General features: G+C 39.0%; 1 protein-coding gene across 9 annotated transcripts in view; it reads right to left on the reverse strand.

Moving 5' to 3' along the window:
• The window catches only part of kcnip4a (potassium voltage-gated channel interacting protein 4a), a 138,242-nt gene that overhangs the window by 13,778 nt on the left and 109,558 nt on the right, over positions 1–14,906 (reverse strand). For 7 of the 9 annotated variants that reach the window (XM_008435804.2, XM_008435800.2, XM_008435803.2 and 4 more), the window contains one exon: positions 40–164. In XM_008435804.2, the coding sequence (XP_008434026.1) occupies positions 40–164 (125 nt within the window). Of the gene's footprint in view, positions 1–39; positions 165–1,781; positions 1,878–14,906 lie in introns of all 9 variants that reach the window. The other 2 variants (XM_008435799.2, XM_017310567.1) reach the window with 1 other exon arrangement.

Below are 14,906 nucleotides of genomic sequence, written 5' to 3' on the forward strand. Positions count from 1 at the left end.
ATATATATAACATAGCTCCACAGTGGGTTTATCACTTACATTCTTGAAGCCGCGGTAAAGGATCTGGAGCTCCTTCCGGGAGAAGCGTGTCTGTGCCTCGAGCTGCTCCAGGCCCTCGGGGCGATGACGGACTGCAGAGAGTTCCAGCTCATCTTCAACGCTGTCTGAAAGGGAGAAGGAGCCATCGGTCAAACTAGACCAGACCCTCACTGGAATAAATCTACAACCAGGAATGCAAACACACAGCACTCTGCAAAAATTAATGACCTAAAAAGTTTTACATTTTAACAACAACTCAATCCAGTGTTTTCCATAGACCAACAAAAGGTGATGCGTGCACGTGAACTGAAAAGAAAATGAAATGCTTTCATTTGTATTCGACCCCGACCTTCCACCCCCGATCTGATGGGCACAAATTAAATTTAAGCTCAACCTAAAAGTCGCCTACTTTGTTAACAGAGTTCAAGTGTTTAATGTAATCTCTGTCTGAATTCAGTTGTTCTGTGAAGGCCTCAGGTGTTTAAGAGAACATCGGTAAACAAACATCATGAAGATCAAGGGTCAGAATACATTTGTCATTCATTTTAAAACCACAGATGGGATATGAAAGGCCTATAAAATCCAGTTGAGATTAGAAATAGAAACATTTTAACTACATAAAAAAAATAATGAAGCATAGAGGTGGCAGCATCATGCTAAGGCAATTATTTTCCTTAATAGAGTAGGGAAGTTGGTCAGAGCTGATGGGGAGATGAATACAGATCAATCATGGAAGAAAATCTTTAATAGGCTGTTAAAGGCGTTAAGATGACCTAGTCAAAGTACAGATCCAAATCCAAGTGACAATGTGATTGAACTTAATTTTGTTCAAATAAACCGGCATAAAAAGGTTTGTAGATGTTAGAAACTACCAAAGTATATGTAGCAACGGTTTTAGCAACATTTGACGATCAGGGGTTGAACGCAAATGAACAATTTACATTTTTTTATTTAGACAAACATTTTCATCCCATTTCAAGAACGTGAAGAAAGTTCTAGAGGTACTAAAACCAATACAATTCAAGGCACTGTAACTTTTCAAAACTACAATATTGAGGATAAACATTTAGCCCTAAAATGCTACACATCTGATAAAACACCTTCTGGTAGTCTGTTGTACCTTATTATACCACGTTTCTCATCTAGGCTTTAATAAAAACCAAACAAAACACTCCTTTATTCTCTAAAACAAATATGATATCAGAAGTAATTAGTGTAGTTGAGACCCCCGAACACAAGTCAGCGTGGCAGAGAGCCTCTGGATGAGAGTGCACAGTAATAAACCCCGAGGAATGCTTTAATGGGCTTATTATGATGGCAGACGCTGTCTGGGCACTGTCACTGCGCTGCAGCGTCCTCGCAGCGCTGCGCTCCACTCTCATACACCTGAAGTGTGACATCCTGTCTAAGTGCCTCATTAGCATCAAAGAGTTTTGCTGCACCCAACAATAAAAGGCCAAATATTCCAGCAGACCACATTTCACCTGTTGCTGTGGAGCAAACGCGGTGCTGTCACAGGTGATGTTTTCCCTAAACCTGGTCAAGCTGAAAAGGAAAAAAAAACAAAACAGATGGCACCTATGACATTTTGAACATTCAAGCGCTATTTTTATGTTTGGAAATAAATCTGCAAACATTTCTCAGTGAATTGGTGAAAGGCAGATAATAAAGCCTGAAGGCCACAAGGAGAAAAAAAAAAAAAAGCCCTATAAAAATCATCATAGAGAGGAAGAGCCACTTGCTTTGATTGCAGGAGGATGGCTTTTTGCTTGTGGAGCACGGAAAGAGCCTCATGAGTCGAGCTCTCACCCCTCGCTTGTGGACAATCTGAGGGTAACCTGGGAAATACAGCATCATCTCTTGTGGTTACCCAGGCAACAGCCTCAGGTACATTTTGCTACATGAAGCTGGGCATGCAGAAGATGACAGGTGCCTTAATGCTCAAGGAGACAAAATTGGCCTGTCTGGTTTTTCAGGACAACACCACAAGTATTGTGCACAGTATTAAGGTTGCAGCTGGTGGCCTAAAGACAGGGCAGAAGAGCAGCACTGACAATAGCTGGTTTTAAATAAAACTGGTGACTAGTGAGTTTGTTGGTCTTACTACAGCTAAGCTGCAAATTGAAGCTAGCAAGAGAGAGAGAGAGAGAGAGAGAGAGACTGTACTGGCTGCTGCAGCTGACTGTCAGTGTGCTAAAACGTGACTCGTTAAACTTTAGATGCATTAAATTTGTGAAGTATATCATATCAAGTTGTCCAGGAATTGCTCCAGTTTCTCAGACGTCCAACATGTAAGATTTTCTTTTCCTGAAATTCTGATTTACTTTTACACAAAAAGCTCAACTTTTATTTTGTCATTCCACAAAATATTTTCCTAAAAGTCTCCAACATGTTTTTGGTCAAACTGAGACCTTGAAGGCTATAGATTTATTTTATTTTATTTTTTTCCCCATTTATGAGTAAGAGCTCAGCGGTTCTCTGGAGTCTTAAAGCTTTAGAAATGGCTTTTTTTCCCCTCCCCCTTTTCAATCTGATAAATATAAAATGTTCCTCATCTGTTCTTGAACTTGTTAAGATCGGTGCTTAAAGTGATTTTTGAGATCTTTTAGGTTTTGCCATCTCTGGGTTACATACTGTAATTCAAACGCAAGGATCACTGTGCTGAAGTTGTTCACATCTGGCCATTAGAACCAAGAGATATTAGTACATAAATATTTAAAATACATAGCATCCAAGTATTCAAACTGAAATCGTACACCTCTCACGCTCGGCACCATGTTGTCAGTTTAAGTAACGTCTCTGTTTAAAAGTTAACACCACCATTTCCCCTTCTACTCCGAGCCATTCTTAAAGATTTAGTGCGACTCTAATGGCACCTGTGGGTGCTCAGATAAGGCCTCCGGTACTTCAAACTGTTTCTCAATCATTTGATGATTGGAGAAGACAAGGGCGGAGGGCACAGCGTGTTTGTGGCTAGTCAACACGACGCCAGGAGCGCCGATAAACCTCTGCAAACCTTAGCTATAAAGGGGTGTCGCAGAAACAATTACCTCACAGAGTAGAGGCAGTGAAAATTGTCTCATAAATCTGCAGTCTGGCCTGGCGACATCGTGGAGGTTCCAGGGAAAAGGGGAAAACTTGTCAGGAGAAAAATGACACGTGGAAAGGTGAAATAAATCAATCTAGACTTTATATGATTCCTTTGTCATTATGCTAAGTCGATTTGTAAAACCGCAAAGGCTACTTTGGCTGACTATAATATAAACTTGACCAGACTGGCTTCTCATTCCAACACAGCTAGACTTTGCAGGTCCTGCTCAGTGTGTCCGCGGAGCAAAAGCAGAATCGGGACTGGCACAGTCTTCATAATGATGAACAGAGCTGTTAAAAAACAAACCTCCACCTTGAAAGATAGTCGTTTTACTTCAGTTGAAGGTTGCTTCACAGCACAGTAAATGACAGCACAGCAACTCCAAAGCTCAGTGGATGAAACTCATAGGTTCCCGTTACCTCGCCGCCAGCTTTCCTTCCTAACCTGATTGGAGAGGACACGTCTCAGTGCCTTCACCGAGACTGAACTGGACAGATGTTCATTTTATAACAGAGACATATTAGTCTTGACAGCTGGCTGGCTGTATTCAGAAGCATTAGGTTACTACAAAGGGACATCCGTTCAAATTTAGAGCTCAAGGACAATGTGGCAGGGTTGGAGATCAGGAGAGTCTGCAAAACAATGAGGCTAGAAGAAAAATGTTGCACAGAAAGTTGCTCCTAAAAAACACTAAAATCAGGGCGATTGATAAAAAGCCAAACCAATGCCAGGGACACTGTGTTTTATGAACTGGTCCTGACAGAATCCCCAAAAACCCAGCCTTTTTAAAAACATCATACTGACAGGTTGTTCAAAACTACAACACTCTTTGCTGTATAAGTTTCTACTGAGAGAGGATGATTCGAAGTTAGCCATTTTTAGTGTCACAAGTTAGACATCTGCAGCAGAAGAGAGTAAGAAGTAGATCTGGAGTCTTCAACACCGAGTCTGCACCCAGGAGATGCTGTTGAGAGACAGGAAGAGCCCAAATCTCCTAAATTTATAACTCCGGTCTTACACGTCTTGTCACTTTTTGTCGTAAATGTCTGACTTTACAATCCGTTTATTTTTTAGTGGTCTTTATTAAATAGCAAACTTACAAGGAGCGGGGAGGAACCAAGAAGGGAAACAAAGTCTTACAGCCTCTCCACATTGGGGAATGTGGCCTCTGAAAATAAGCACACGTTTATTTTGGATGTGTGCTCATTTCTGACTTTACAGAATTTCCAACTTATTTTTGGAAATTACATGAAATGAATCTCAAAACTTCTCAGTTTCTAGCAGGAAATGTTTACCATTTTTCTTCTTCTATCTTCTTCTATCTTGTCATCCATTGGTAAGTGAGTTAAACAAAATATCATAAAGCTAATGAAAATCACGTAATTACAAATGAAGCCTTTAGTTGCCTTTGAATTCAACTTTACTCCAACATAACAATGGATTGAGAATTTGACAAATGCCAGGCCTTAAATGGATCAGGTTATTATCTGGGGCAAAATCTTAGACCAAGTAATCTCTGCTTCAAAGATGTATTTAGTTTTGTTATAAAATGACAAATCTTAAACTGAACAAAAAATTGAGAAGTAATTTGAAAAACACAACTTTTAGCTCTAGTAGATAAATCCGCATTTGCCAAAATCCTTATGAGCAGGTTAGAAGTTGGAGTAGACCTACATAAATTTGACTGGTGCATCTCTAAGGACTGATGGGTGGAGAGAAATGAAGCCCAAGTTCAGTCACTCAGGAGTTGATAAAGGGAATCATGAGAGCAGATAAACAGTGCTGGTCGTCTAAAGCTTGTTTGTTTTACCGAGAAGCATCTGACAAAGTGTGTGCGCTAATGTAGAATCGCTGTACCCTGATACTCTTTCCATTTCGATGCAAAATGGCACAGAAAGGTGTTGTTGTCCTGAAGAATCCGTGTGAAGGGTGAGCAGATTCTGCAAACTCTAAACATATTTTAATTATTTAGTTGTGAACCGCAAACAAATATCATCATGCTGTACTTTTGCCTTCCCTGAAAGAAAACAAAAAAGCTGATCGTTGGACCTTTTTGAGTGGCGGCTCTTTAATTGGACACTTTAGCAGAATATGCAGCTCATCGAATTTATAATTCACAGCCACCTCTAAGCAACAACGCTGCCCCAGCCGTTCTGCCATGCAGCGCTGCGAGAGAATGAGGCTGCAAGAGCCCCACGAGGGTCTTAAACAAAGAAAAATCTCTCAGCAAAATCTAATTACCATGGGACAGTGTAACTAGCTTTCTGGTCTATAGCCATAAAGCAGTCTGCCACCTGGCGTCGTCTTCTCCACCAAGCCAACAGAACTGCCTTAAAACCTAAAAAAATTGGCATTAAGAACTTTTCCCCCTCTCTCTCCCCATCCCGGCCGAGTTACTCTCTAGAGCTTCATAAATCAGCTCTCAAAGGTAAGGTCGAGCTGGAGGGTAAAACCTTACAAGCCTTATATCAATGTCACAACCCCCCCTCTGAAAGGAGTGGCTTTTAAATAATACATACATTTACATCAAGCGCAAACTGGAATTATTCAAAAAGCTCCTTAAAAATCAATAAATCTTGGATCGGTTCTTGCGTCGACGTCCACGTCTTGATGACCGGTGCTGCTGAGCTTGTAGCTTCGGCTTGAGATTTAAACCTCTTTTTTTTCTCTTGAATGTATTAATACTGAGCGCAGCAGAAAAAGGATGCATGAGCTCAGTAAGTACAATGGCCTCGGTTCAGCCCGGGGCTCGAATCACATTCACCGAATGGACCGTTGACCAGAATGAACCATTGACCAACAGAGAGCTGTTCGTCTACTTTCATTTCAAGTCTGGAATGAGGTACATGTTCAATCATTTTAATAATAGGTACGATAAGCACGGGAGTGGTCTTTAATGCAGAACAGAGGAGAGTTGAAGTCGTAAAAAAGTTTCCTTTCCTTGTTACAAGTTAAAATGTTAAGTCTCTATCATTTGACATTTCTGGACATGAGCAGTGTCATTATGAGGTGTTTGCTTTACATGAATATAAAACTTACTCGTAATATTGTGACGCTGACGCTACATACGTAGGTGATGTTAAAATCAATTAAGATCTGAGGAGATTTAACAGTAAGTCTCCAGCTACAATGTCATATTTTAATTAGAGTTGTGTCGCAAGAAACTGAAGGAGGGAATCGGTTTTCTGACATTTACGCAGCAAAAAGCTGCGAGCCCTTGATATGCTCCTGATGGCACCTCATCCCACCGACGCTGACAAACCGATCTAATCTCAACCTGGGCTCACTCCTAATATAGCCGGTTCTGAGTTCTGGCAGTGAATCACAGAGAAGTAACCAGCTGAGGTTATCGGCCTCATCACAGCACGCTGGCGCTCATTTCCATTTAAGGGTGAAATAAGAAAACAGAGTATTAGATAGGTGATGAATAGGCTGATTGTAATGGCGGTTCAGCTGTCCTAGATGGGTTCAGGACTTAAATGTGTCAAGACGCAATAAATTTTGTTTTGTGCTACCCTGATGTTTTCACTTCCTTTAGGCACTTCACAGACCACAGTCGTCATCCAAGAGTTTTTTAATCAGGCTTTGGGAATCTTTGGCACAAATCATCTCTCAGCTTCTTTCTAGGACTCCAGATTACAAGCACTGGCAGCCAAAAATGTCTTTGCGATACACTGCAGTAAGTGAAAACTTCCTAAAGAACCTCACTTCTGACAGTGTCAGCTGAACTCGTTATAACATAATATTATTAATATTGAATATTACTAGGCAGTGATTTATCTTTAATGCAAGAAAAATATTTTTCAACAAGGTATATTTTATATTTAGGCCCAAAAACATACCAGCTTCATGCATGTACAATTAATTTACAGCATGATTCGGATGAAGCTCTGATTGCAGCTGGGAGGGACTGCTCAGAGCAGAGTTGGCTGCCAGTGAGTGCTTTTGGACGTCACTTTTGAAAAGGCTGCAATTTTTGTAAGCAGCTTAACTTCTGAACAATTGTTTTCCTTGCTGCTTCCCCAACCCCCAACTTTAGGAACTACAACAACTTTAACAACTGGTGAATAATCAGATCCAAGTAATCAGATTACTAGTTGAGGCATGCAAAAAAGCTGGTCTCATTGCTGAAATGCCAAAATTATATAAATATATTTTTGCTTCTTACCAAGAGTATATATTAATTATTGGTATATGATCTTCATTAATGTGTAAATATTTTTTTTTCAAGAGTGATATGCTGTTTACAACTATTTTAACGATGTCTGTCTAATTTCCTATCAGAAATAAACGTCTTGAATAAAAAAAACATAGTTTTAGTTTGCAGGGATAGGAATAATTTTAATTTAGATGTTCCTGTCTGGGACTATTGAGGCAATCTGCTACAGTAGCCATTTTCAGCTCTATTTTGAGAAAGAAAAAAAACAAAACTTAAAAACTCAATTTGCCTTAAAAAAATGTTCTTTGATTAATATATCAAGTACTTTATCTAAATAGTTCTCAATCAGGTACAAAAGTCAATATTTTAGCTTCTTCCTTTTTCACCTGCAAACTCCCAGTTACACATTATTAAAGTCAAAATCATAAAGTTTCTTCCTGACAAAGTCACTGCAGTTGCAAAGTCAAGTGAATATCAAAATTCTAATTTTTTTTGGATCAATGCTGAGTAATTGCCTTCAAAGCAGCTACTTGGTTTGGTCCAACATGTTTCACATTAAATCAGAACAACCGCATATAATAAAATTATCTGATTGCATGATATTTTAGGGCTGAAGCTAATGAAGCATTCGTCGATAGATTTTCGATTTTTAATTTAGACTCCACCATCTCTGTAAAGGTCAACTCGGCATTAGCGATACCTTCCGCAGGAAGCCATGTTGTCAATTGACGAGATGCACGAATGCAGAGGCAGAACCATCTGGTCCAATTAGTTCTACCTGAATCCCCAACAGCCTTCAGACAGGAGCTCAGGAAAAAAATCAGGATTTACTCAAAATGCTGTTTTCTTTTTCAGTAAAAAAAAAGAAAAAAAAAAAAAGGGGGCAGGGTAGGGAGGGGATGTGACAGACACTTGGCAGCTTGCAATTAGTTGATATTCAACCAGAGGCAGCTGATGAGTCTGGCAACCTGCACTGACAGAATTGTCTCTTTGTGATATCAAAGTGACCTGAAGGTCCGACATTTCACGGGCGCAACAGGCACAAACGATCTCAATGATGAGCGCTAAAACAGGAAGGGTTTTTTTTTTTTTTTCCTTTTTGTTCACATAAAGCCTCTGTCAATACCCGGCATTTTCTCGCAGATGATCCCTCGGCTTCAGGCATTAAGCATAATAAGGGGTAAATCTAATGATTACATAAATCCTGCTTATGCTTGTAGATGAACCAGAAAGACAAAAATAATGTGACAATTAAAGTGTTTTCTGTGCTGGTAATGCAAAACTGTGTCATAAAATTCATCAGCCCAGTACAAATCTGTCTAACTTAATGGGGGGTGTTTGAAAATGCGAGTACAGGTGAAGCATTGTGGCAAAGCTGGATTCTTCTGATCTGCTTACAGTCAGAAGATAAAACAGCAGGCTTCGTTGCAGTGACAGACGGTCCTGAAATGTAATAAATTCCTCTATCGCTGTGCAAAATACTTTCTTGCACTGCGAGATAAATGACAGCCAAACATCCAGAACACCAAAGATGACAACAGCAGACACGACACTTTGGCTTTCTGGAGCAGCATATTCATTCACAGTGATATGAGAAAAAGTAATTTGAACACAGCGAGGAGCTGCGTAATAAGAAAGCCTGATTTCAAGATCAGATAAACCAGACAACCCAAGGAGGAGGAGGAAGATACAGATATGCCATTTGTTCCCATTTGGTGGGCCAAGAAAAAAAAAAAAAAAAAGCCTAAACAAATAAGCCTCAGAGACTGCAGTGTGGTAAAACGATAAATCATTGCTTTTATTTAATAAAAACAACCTCTGAGAATAAAATGGTTATTCGTCTGACTGATAGATCAAAAGGAATGGAAAGCAGAGTCTCTGGTTTGTACTGAAACCAAACAAATCGAGAAAATCACAGAGATCACAAATGCAAGTGAAGATTTTTGCTAAAAGACACATTTACTTATATTAGGGGACAGAATTTTCTTCCTCGCCATCAGTAGACAGAGATGATATGAAAGGCAAATGTTATAACTTAGAATGTGGGAACACTGGAAAGAGGCAATTACCACCACTTATTTCCTGGTTCTGTGTCCCCAGAGTTGAATGTGTTTTGGTACAACATGTGCGTGTCAACCACAGAACAAAAATCAATGGATGATAGTTGAAGATTAGTGCCTTTATCCACAGTGAAACAAACATGCAAGCCGAAAGGTCAAGTAGAGAGGAATAAGCTGGTTCTGCAACAGCAGCGTAAAAAGCCAGTTTGCAGTTTGCAATTGAAATCAAGTATTAAAATCTACGTTTTTGAGACAAAATTCAGGTGTTTGGCCATCACTACATTTTGGATGCCTTGGAATATCATCTGAACTGACAGCACCATGTTATGTGGATGTTTTGATGCAAGAAATATTGGAGCATTTCACAACATGATGAGTAAAAAACATTGGGTGGAAATAATTGGGAAAAATTATTGGGAAAAAGTTGAAGCTAAGTGCTTAAATTATTTTTGACCCCAAGGACTGATTTATGACCCTAAAGTCAAAAACAGTTGTAAAGTGGCATAGGGATGACAAAGTCGGTGTTTTCTAGTGGCCATTAAAAAGTTCTGATCACACTGCCATTAAAAAAATCCCCTGAAAACATGAATGTGAGCAGCCTAATATTTACACCAGCAGGAATGGGCAAAAATTCAGGCAAACTGTAGTGAGAATGAGAAACTTGTTGAAAGATACACAAAATGATTGAGCTGAGTTTTACAACTTAAAAGACAATTTTACAAGGCAGTTCAGTCAAATGCTGAGGACATTTAAATACTCTAAAAATGAAAGATTTTGCAGAAAAAAAATCTTTCATCCATTGTTGTGGCAAAGATGAATAGTTTTTGTAATCCTAATTGACCCTAAAATGAATAAGTAGTCTGATTTAATGTCAGAAAGTTGGATAAAATTTTATTTTAATTAAATGTATAAATATGGTATGAGCTAAGGGAAAAAAAAAGAACTTTTTCAGTCTTGGAAAATTATTAATTAAAAAAAATGCAATGATAAGCAATGATAAGTGGGTTTAGAAAATAGACGGCTGGAGGTCTTCAGCTGCTGTTTCTTTTCTTTTTTTTTCCACTGAAGACAGACGTTCAACCTTTTGTATAAAATATCACAGCAATTTTTCTTTTGACTAACTGTTGAGTTGTATAGTTGTAATAATAGTTTTTGGTGTTCAAAGCGTTGATAATTAGTCGCATTCTTCTGAGCACACAAATTTGGAAAGGGAACTTTCAAAATGACATTTCTAAAGCCTATGGCAGGCATTAAGACAAACACACAATCATTTATTCTCAGATGCGTGAGACTAACTTTACTGAAGAATGGTAGAAACTAGGCTCCGAGGTTCCTTATGAGAAAGCGTGGACACTTATGCTGGCCATAATGACACATCGTCAGAGAGTGGAAGTAATTCTTGGTATCTCAGGGAAAAGAACAGTCTATGATTTTAATTGCAATAATTTGTCACGTTGAAGTGCTTCAGTAATAGTCTGTCGCTGAAAAACCTTTCAGCAGGTACAGTGGGGAAGGTTCTTTGCCCTTTACACAATTATTTCCAAGACTGAAAGAAAGGACATCGCTGGAAGATGTTTTATCCAACGTGAGTTTAGCGCTTTCAATACAAAACCGATTTATAAAGAAAGAGGCATTCTGTCTCTTTCTCATCATTGTTCAGAGGCTGAGAATAAACTAAAGTGCCTTTTACTTTGACAGGACGGAACAGCATTTACGCTTCATTAAAAACTGCTTGAGATCCCAAAAGAAACGCCCTTCGGGACATCGCGTCGATTTTCTACCAAAAGACACAAATTACATTCAAAGTGGCACAACGCAGCTTCCATGTGGAAAATCTCAACTCAAAAATCTCCAAAAGCAAAACTAACTAAAATGCCTTGATGGTGAATTGTCCTCTATTATGCGTTCGACAGTGAGGCTTTTAAATTGTCACTGCTGTTGTGAAGAAAAGGTGCGAGATGACAGCTTGATTTATGCTCTGCAACACCAGCCAGTACCACTGCAATTGTCCTCTCTCTTTTTTTTTATGGTTATCACTTGTAGAACTTGCCAAAAGTAGAAAATTAGCATTTTGATTAGCTGATAAAACTTTAATTACATCAGATTAATAAGTTAATATCCATCCACTTTTTTTCATGTCAGATTTCATGACATTTCTTAGTTCATGTCGTTACAGAAAAACGACGTGGGCTGCAAAATACCGGCCCATCCAGACAAAAACACAGATCATAATCAGCAGTAAGGTGGGCCAATGATTACTGACTGCATTATGCATGAGAACCCATGTCCTCGGTTTAATATGGAGAATATTCTCGCTTGATTCATGTGGCAACATGGTTATTCATATCGCCACGTCATTAACACCAAGGGCGTCTTAAATGATGATCCTGGTTGTGGAGACTTGATGGAAGCTAAACAACAGATCCGTTCTAAGGTGGTGAAAGGTTTGATTGGTTTATCATCTTCTTCATCTACACCTACTGCATGAGGTATGAATTAAGCTCAACCTAAACTTCAAAACCAATCTCACGTTTACTATCTCCAGATTGTGCAATGGCATATATATATATATATATATATATATATATATATATATAAACAAAAAAACATGTATTCATAGGGATCCTGCACTATATGAACAACCCATTGTCATAAGCCCACTTGCTGAAGCAACCTATTCTTAGAAATTCAAATATTTCTTATGTAGTCACCGGGACAAGAACTAAATCTTTAAAGACAAGCCCGGGCTTCTGCGATCTTCCACATTAGATAATTGGCTCTTATGCATCTAAAATTCCTCCCTTATCGGAACATATTATAAATGATGTTTTAATCAAAACCGATTGCTCGAATGATGATGTCCCATCTTCTCTTTCCTGACCTAAACTGACGGGTCTCTTCCTTTCAATTTGCTGTTTTTCTTTCCATGTCCTTCATGTGTCTAAAGACTCCAGAGGGACCTGCCGCCAGGACACTCAGACAAAGGTCAAGTCGCTCCTCTAAATAGGCATCATGGAAAATAGCCTAAGGGTAATCGAGCTTGTCGAAAAATCTTTAAACGGATTGGCTCGTGGGTGAACATTTGCAGGTTGTAAGAGAGCTGCTTGCAAAAAAAACAAACTCCATCTTAAACTCAATTACCTGTTTCCAAGTGTTTTATTAAGCAAGATGTGTTGCCAAGATAAACATCCCCAGTTAGGTTTGATGGATGGATGGTGAATACAAACAAGTGAAATATTAAAAGCAAACTCAACTTACTCGACTGCAATGATTAAAGCTCGACTCGAAACAATCGCATAAAAATGCAGCAACTGCACTTAACAAAATGAAAAAAAACGTGGCTCTGATGTTTCATTGTTATGGGTCTTAAATCTATCACACGCTGCTTAGTTTTAACAATATTAACCTGAACATGAACAGCGTGACGATCACGGTGGGTAACTGTGTTGGAGACAAAGCAAAGAGCAACTGCAGGGCGTACGATCAGGAAGATCTGATCATCTGTGACATACACGTCAGACCTGCTTGATCACGGTAAATACCAGCAAACAGCAGCAAAAAAGACCATTCAGTCTCATCGCATTAAAAAGTTAAGTCTTTAGGCTTTTAAACTAGACTGAGCGCTTAAAAAGTAAATGGTAAATGGATTAAAATTTCTGGTCATAGATACTCTGTTGCAAGTCCTGAATGACAATTTTCATCATCTGTACCCAAACGGCAAAGATGACATGAATTCAAAAACTGTGTTGACAGTTTGTCTTTTTTTTTTTTCTTTCTTCGGGTTATTTTCATTTCCTTCTTCTCTGATTCGAGTAAACAGAAAAAGCAGCCATGGATGCAGGTATATGCAGGTTATAGTAGTGACAATGTATATGGTGTTTATTGGGTTGCCAAAAGGCACTAAAGACTCAGAAGAAAAAAGAACAAGGCTTGATGTGAATATTAGGTTAGGCTATTTGCTTTCTGGATAACGTATCCAGAAATTTTACTCAAGTAAAGTGAAAGGTACGACACAGTAAAAGTACTCCTAGAGGTACATTGTGTTACTTTCCACCTCTGAACATGCTAATACCAGCACACAAATAAAATGGCAAGTCTACTGGGGTTGGTTGCCTCGTCAATCTCCACGACTCACCCGCTCAAGCGCAAACAGGATAGACGGTCTCTAAACATGTTAGAAAAATGAAGTAAATGGTAGCTGGTAAAAAAACAACAACAAAAAAACATTCAGGTATCACTTTCCACACCACGTTAAGGAAAACCCGAGCTGCAATTACTTCTTAACACCATTCTCGAGGCAGACAGCAGGAGCACCAACTCTTTTTGCTGCCTGTATTTACAGTTGAACGCTTTGGTGAGTGCAGAGTCTGATGCAACGACCTTGTTAAGGCTCTGAGAAAATAAAAGCAAGTCAGTGAAAGGGAGAGGCTGACGATAAACTTCCTTTCCAGTCTTTGCAGCAGAACAGAGGAAAATCCCTGCTGGAATTTCAATGTGCTTATCTGCTCTGACTCGGTTTTTACAAAGCGTACAGTTTCACTTAGCAGCCGACTGACGCTGTACAGTAATCTGAGCAATGTAAAAACACATGGGGGCCATGCTTTTCAGCCTGCTGCCTCTGTGCTGTTGCCATTTCAAATCTGAAGCCCAGCTGTGGAGCCCCCCAAAACATGTACTCCGCAGAGTCTTTTCAAGTACTATCTTCGTCCCCCCAGGCGCCTCTACGGAGCTGCTCAGGTGGCCGAGAGTGGACAGATGCGATCGTACTGGGCAGCGTCCAGCTGTGCACACATCGCTCGGTGTGAATGCCAAGCAGAGCATGCGTTTTCAATGTAACTGTGTCCATAGGGGATTGAATAAAAATAACAAAAAAGATATTAAAGCTCTGAGGTATGACACGAGGTAATGGGTGCCACAATTCTTGGACTTACGGGTAAGTGAAGCACATGAACAACTGTGCTTAAAACTAACTTTAGTTGTAACTGATGGAAGTATAAATTCTGCTCTTCAGCAGAAAATCTTGCAGCACAATGTCATCTTGACTTTCTGGTCAGGAGTATTTCAGCTATGAACCAGGATGAAGGTCCAGATCAGACCAACAAGTCCAACATGGAGCAACCCCAAGAGGTTTTTCCATGTCCTAGTCAAAGTTCAAGCTTAAATTCCATTAAGATGCTGTGTTGCGACTTTAGGAAATGTAGATAATGTGTTAATTGAATTTTAATATGTGCATTTAATGGAGAAAGATACTGTGATAAAAAAAAATATATTTTTTTTTTTTACAAAATAGCTGGCACCACAGTTTCTATCAAACCAATATAATCTGGGTATCATAAACACACTGTATGAAGTTAATAAGGTACATCTAATAAATGCTGAAACTTTTTAAAGAGTAGATAAGTTTGAACAAAATGGTAAAATCTTTCATCTTTTAATGGTGTGATGAGACAAAATGATCAGAGAATATTTTTTTGTAAATTCTTTAAACAGAAAATTACCTACTATAAAATAAAGTCCCATTTTAAATATGCATAAAATAGCAATTTAATTATATATA

The sequence above is a fragment of the Poecilia reticulata genome, linkage group LG18, assembly GCF_000633615.1.
Source record: "Poecilia reticulata strain Guanapo linkage group LG18, Guppy_female_1.0+MT, whole genome shotgun sequence".
Lineage (NCBI taxonomy): Eukaryota > Metazoa > Chordata > Actinopteri > Cyprinodontiformes > Poeciliidae > Poecilia > Poecilia reticulata.